We start from the raw sequence: 5,643 nt of genomic DNA, 5'->3' as shown, positions 1-5,643 counted from the left end.
AAACACTAATATAGCTAAAACTGTTGTACACTCATAGTTTTTATTTATGTGAAAAACAGAAAAAAGGCACCTTCGCGTCTAGTCTTCAACAACGAAATACGAAGTTTAGTAGCTTTTTTATAAAACGAATATTTCTTTAAAGTAGGTATAAGTTTAACTAAAAATACTTAAAAAAGTTCGTAGCTTAAACTATAATCAAAGTTGTTAAAGTTATAAAGTTAATTTTAAATTTTAAAATCCATACTTAAATATTTCCTTATACAATTTTTATTCTAGCATATTTGCGGTAATTTAGCACAAGAAAAATACCCATTATTTTCAGTTATTTCACAAGATTTTTCTGACCATACGTCATTGTCAACGTCATAAAGAAGTGCAAAGGTTCGGTTGTTGCTGAAAACTACAATTTTATTTCCAACCATAACTACGTCAGACTTCCAGTATACGTACTCATTTGAACCTGCAGGGGGAGGTTTCAGCAAAACAAACTCGTTACAAAATGAATCAAAGACTTCACTAGTTACAATATAATATCCACCAATTACAAACAACTTGTTCTTAATAGAAACCGACTTGTGGTGTGTTCTTTTTTCAACCATGTTTGGCATTCTTGACCAGGAATCATCAATATGATCATATGCCTCTACAGCGTTTGTATCACCATTGTCGGTTTGTCCACCGGAAACAACAATTCTTCCTTTAAAAACACAACACGACGGGTAATACTTTCCCAAGGACATTTTTGAGACTTTTCTCCATGATTTGTTTTTAGTATCAAATTCGACGCACGAACTAAACTTTTCTAAACGTAAAGTTCCTCCTAAACAATAAACATTATCAATAAACGAACACGTGCAATACCCTTTACGATAATCATTCATTAAAGCTATTTTAACCCAAGTGTTTTTAACGGGGATGTATTTTTCAACAGACAATATTGCTTTGTGAAATGTGTAAAAATCATAAAGGCCACCGAACACATATATTTCGCCTTTAATGCAAACTACTTGTGGACGTTTTCTCCCATTATTCAAAACTGGCAAAGCCTTAACGTCAGAAAGACTGTAGCATTGATACTAAATGGTTTCTTAACAAATTCTTTTTTGTTTATACCCCCTGCAAGAACAATGTTAAATTTATCCTGATTGTAGTACCTACTTGTAATACTTGATTGGTTGTCATTCATATTTTGCATAGCTTCTTTGATAAACTCAACACATTGTTCATTCATAACTAAACATGAATTTAGTTTAAGAATATGATTTAATGCTGGAATTGTTAACAACGACAGACGTATCTTGCGCAAAAGATCTTTTGCATGTTTGCTACGTTCAGTAATTTTATGGGGCAACCAATTGTTTGCTGCTTTGAATACCTGAAGTTCTGAGTCTATGAACAGTTCAGAACTCGCTAATATAGTTTTTAAAAGTACTAAATCTAACTCTAAGAAATTTGGAGAGTCTTGAACAGTTGGGAAGCAACGCACGATAAAACACAAAGATGTTTTATATAAATTAGAGAGATTGAAATATTGTAATAGTGAAAAAATTGTTGAAACATTTTTAACGTTAATACTTTGCTCTATCTTTTTACTTATTTCTTTTTCTTTACTTTTCTCCAAAAAAACTTTGTTTATTTTCATGTATAGTAACTTTTTTTTTTCATCAATAGGTTCAGTTCCTATAAATATATTTTGTATATAAAAAAAAAACAAATAAATCTTTTTAAGTACATAATCAATAATATTTCAACAGTTAAAACTATAACTATCCATTTCAAATTTTAAAATAATGCCGGAAATTTACAACACCAATCTAAGGTTAATAGTTTAATTAAAAATCACCATATTATCAAATTAATTTTCATTAACATTACAAATAATTATTTTAAAAAGTTTAGTTTTTCAAAAACTAATAAAAAACTACACGTTAGCATACTACAAGATAAACCTTTATTTGTTATAAATATTATAGTTTTTAATCAATATTAGTAAATTTTAATTCAAAATAAACCATACTAATAAAACTAAAATATAAATTGGCAAAACATTTATAACTGTTGATTTTATTAAAGGTTTTTTTAAATTAAAAAAAAATAGTCATAGGAACAATGTTTATTAACATGCGATTTATTTTTAGGATTTTACTTTTATTATAAATAAAATCTTACCTTTTTTCAAAACATCAATGCATTTTTTGGTATTTTCTTTGCAACGATCATAAAATTTACCTATTGTGTTTTTTGCGAGAAAAACTTTTTCAGCTTCTAGTGTTGGTGAAACTTGTTTATGTTTTGAGTTGCTTTTATCCATAATTAAATTTTAAATCTGTAAAAATTTGGTACTACGTATGTTTCATTGTTAAAGTAAACTAACAAACCAGAGATATAAATAATATAATAAATATATACTTTTTTATTTAACCGTTATATAGTATGTTTTTTAAGAATAATTTTAGTTATTTTCACAACTATCTAGATTTAGTCTTGTAATTTTAAAGCACATTGACTTTTATAACAATTCTACAAATTTCTTCACAAAAACAAAAATATATTAAGTTAAATAAAAATAATTGGACAAATATTTAAAAAATTACAGCAATTTATACAATATTCAGTTAATGTGAAATAGTAATTATAAACTAACAACAAATTACACAAAATAATTGTTTTACCAACTTTTATTTTATATGTTAAAATAAAGCTACACTTTAGAACTTAAATAATTTTAAATTTAGGCGATTAATAATCGAAATTTAAACAACTTGGTTTTCCTTTTACTACAGTTGACTTAAAAATAGACTTTAGTTGCTATTCCACCTTGTATGTATATATAATTAGACAATAACGATTTACTTCTATGTAGTATAGTACTCTGTGTAATACCTTCATATATTTTATTTAAAAAAAGAAATTGAAACGTAAGAGAAAATTAAAATAACTTCTTAGAACAAAACTCAAAATTTAAAACATTAACTTCTAAATAACAAACACAATTAAATATAAAATGATACAATACAAAAAAATATTAAATAAATAAAATGATAGATATAAAAACAAAAAAAAATCTTCCGAACAAATCATAAATATGTAATCCACATAGAATTGTAGGTATGATTATTGTGAAATTTAAACCTTCAAAGCCTACAATAAATATATAACAATATCAACCTAACTCATATTAGCTTATACTTAGGGCTACTCTATATAAAACTAGGCAAGACCATTAATGAACATATATTTATCAAGAACCTTTAAAAATAAAAATAGAAAGAAATAGTAACACTTATATAAAAACTTTACTTTACGTTTTAAATAAATGATGCTGAAACCATTAAACAAAATTATATTTAAAAGAATTTACGTTAAGAAATGAACAAAACAATATTACTTTTAGCCACCTAGAATTTAAATCAGAAACCTTCTTATAAGTAGGAAATAGTTTAAAAAGGAACTTTACAATAAACTACACATACGACAAATGTATACACGTTCAAAATACAAATACTAACTGTGAAAAACTCAAATATAGAATAAGCTTTTAACTTTAGGCTGCGAGCATTGGAGAAGAGTTCTAAAATGTTAGTAAAATCAACTGCATTAACAACAATAAAAGTTTAGTATAAACCAGGCTTGATTCATTACAAACTATATTCCAAAAATGAACATTCAACAAATCTGTATTTTAATATTACCAAATTAAACTACCATAAAACACTTATAACATGGTTGCTATCTTTATTAGTCAATAATATAGCCCGAGTAACAGCTAAAGTCAGTTTACATAAAAATATTCATAAGTTTTAGTTGTCAACCGAAAATAATTGTAGGTATGGATGGTTATATGGTACTCTTACCCTACACTATTAACATTTACAAACAAAAAATAGTATTAACCTAACTATTATTGATACTTAATAGAACTTAAGGATACTCTATACAAAATTAGGCATGACATAAATGAAAACTTTATATTAAATAATATGTGCAAACAATAATAATAATAAACAAACTTATCTTTAGAATGTTTTAAGTAAATTCAGTTATATCCTTTAAACACAATAGAATTCAAAAGTATATACTTAAAGATAACTTTAAATAATATTACATAAAACAACATAAAAGTTTAATCAAATGATTGCTGACAAAAAAAACATGTTAAATTAATAAACAACTTTAATTTAACAATAAATTAACAAATTTATATTTTAACTACATGTTAGCAGCAGCAAGGTGGTCTATAACGAATACTTCTCGAACTAATGAGTACTTATATCTGCCTGTAATATAGAAAGCAAACTTGCATCTGTAAAACTGTGACGTTGCGAGCTTTCTCTTAAACGCTTGGATGATCAAAAATTTTAACTCAAAAATTTCCATTTAATTTAAACACTTAATGAGTGCAGTTTTATAAAAAATATCCTATTAAACATTCTTTTATTCCACTTTTTTTTCGTTTAAAAATAGACAAAAAAAAGTAACACATATCTAAATTTAATTGGTCTCAAAACTAACACATATGTTAAAAAAAAGTGTTTAAATAAGTTAATAAAAAAACAAATTAAACAATTTTTAACAAATGGTCTAGTAGTTCTAAAAAAATTTATATTGCATGAAATAAAAAACTTTGTTTAATGTAAATACCAGAACTTCAACAACTTATTTTTATTTCACAACCAATATTAAATATTTGTTACAACCTATTACAATGATGGTGGTATTTGAAAAAAAAATAACAATACAATAACAAATCACTCAAAAGTCATTCCTATTCCGAATAATAGAATTCCTAAAAATTTCAGTATGCTACTGTTCTTTTCTATCTTATTTATTTATACATATTTCCTTTTTCTGTTATGTTATTAGAGTTAAGAGCCTGTAATATGTAATAAAGTTGTATGACTTATTTTAACAAAAATTGGTCACTTATTTTGTGACTTATTTGTAATAATACAGTACAAAAAATCAATATACAGTTAATACTTTTTGTAAAAATTGAAAATTATATTTTGTCAGTTCTATTAGGTTTATTTGACTTTTTAGACTTAAAATTTGTCACAACTTTATGTGATTTATCTAAAATAAAGTTATGTTAAAACCCTTTTAATTTTTTATTTCAGTATTTATTTAGTACTCTCTTATCTGTGGATTTCATAAACCCTTATTCCTTATGTTTATTAGATTTCAAAGACTTAGAAATCAAATGTAATTATTGCTTCTTAAAAACCAGTGCAAAATTTGTTGTAAAACTTTTCAAAATCTACTATTTTAAAGAATTCATTGTGAAATGAAAATGACAAAAGTATTAGAGTCAGAGATAAAGATGTGATAAACATAACCTTAAAAGTAAAAATTTCTTAGCTAGTAAAATTTATTTGGGTAAAATACTGTTTTGGTTTTATCTAATTGTTACCTAGAAGACTAGTGATTTTTTGTCTTTAAAACAAAAATTTTAAGGTTTGAAAGTATTGTACAACCACACTTAAAACAATAATTACAATTAATTTTAACTTTGAAGTAAATAATACTCAAATGTATTCCGTACTATTTAAAAAACTTGGTATGACTTTTGGTTGTTATATATTATATTTAAAGGCATATTTAAAACTAAAGAATAAGAAAGATACTAAAAGAAAGAAAAACTTT

General features: G+C 24.7%; 1 protein-coding gene across 1 annotated transcript; it reads right to left on the bottom strand.

The window, feature by feature from the left end:
- Positions 1 to 272: 272 nt before the first annotated feature.
- On the bottom strand, positions 273 to 740 carry LOC145840731 (kelch-like protein 25). Its single transcript, XM_082948058.1, has one exon. It carries the CDS (start codon positions 738 to 740, stop codon positions 273 to 275), a length of 468 nt encoding a protein of 155 aa, XP_082804184.1.
- Between the last annotated feature and the right edge of the window lie 4,903 nt (positions 741 to 5,643).

This window comes from Thalia democratica, chromosome 7, assembly GCF_965202585.1.
Source record: "Thalia democratica chromosome 7, ktThaDemo2.hap1.1, whole genome shotgun sequence".
In the NCBI taxonomy this organism is placed as follows: domain Eukaryota; kingdom Metazoa; phylum Chordata; class Thaliacea; order Salpida; family Salpidae; genus Thalia; species Thalia democratica.
The sequence above is the reverse complement of the archived record's forward strand: the minus strand, read 5'-3'. Positions and strand labels throughout refer to the sequence as shown.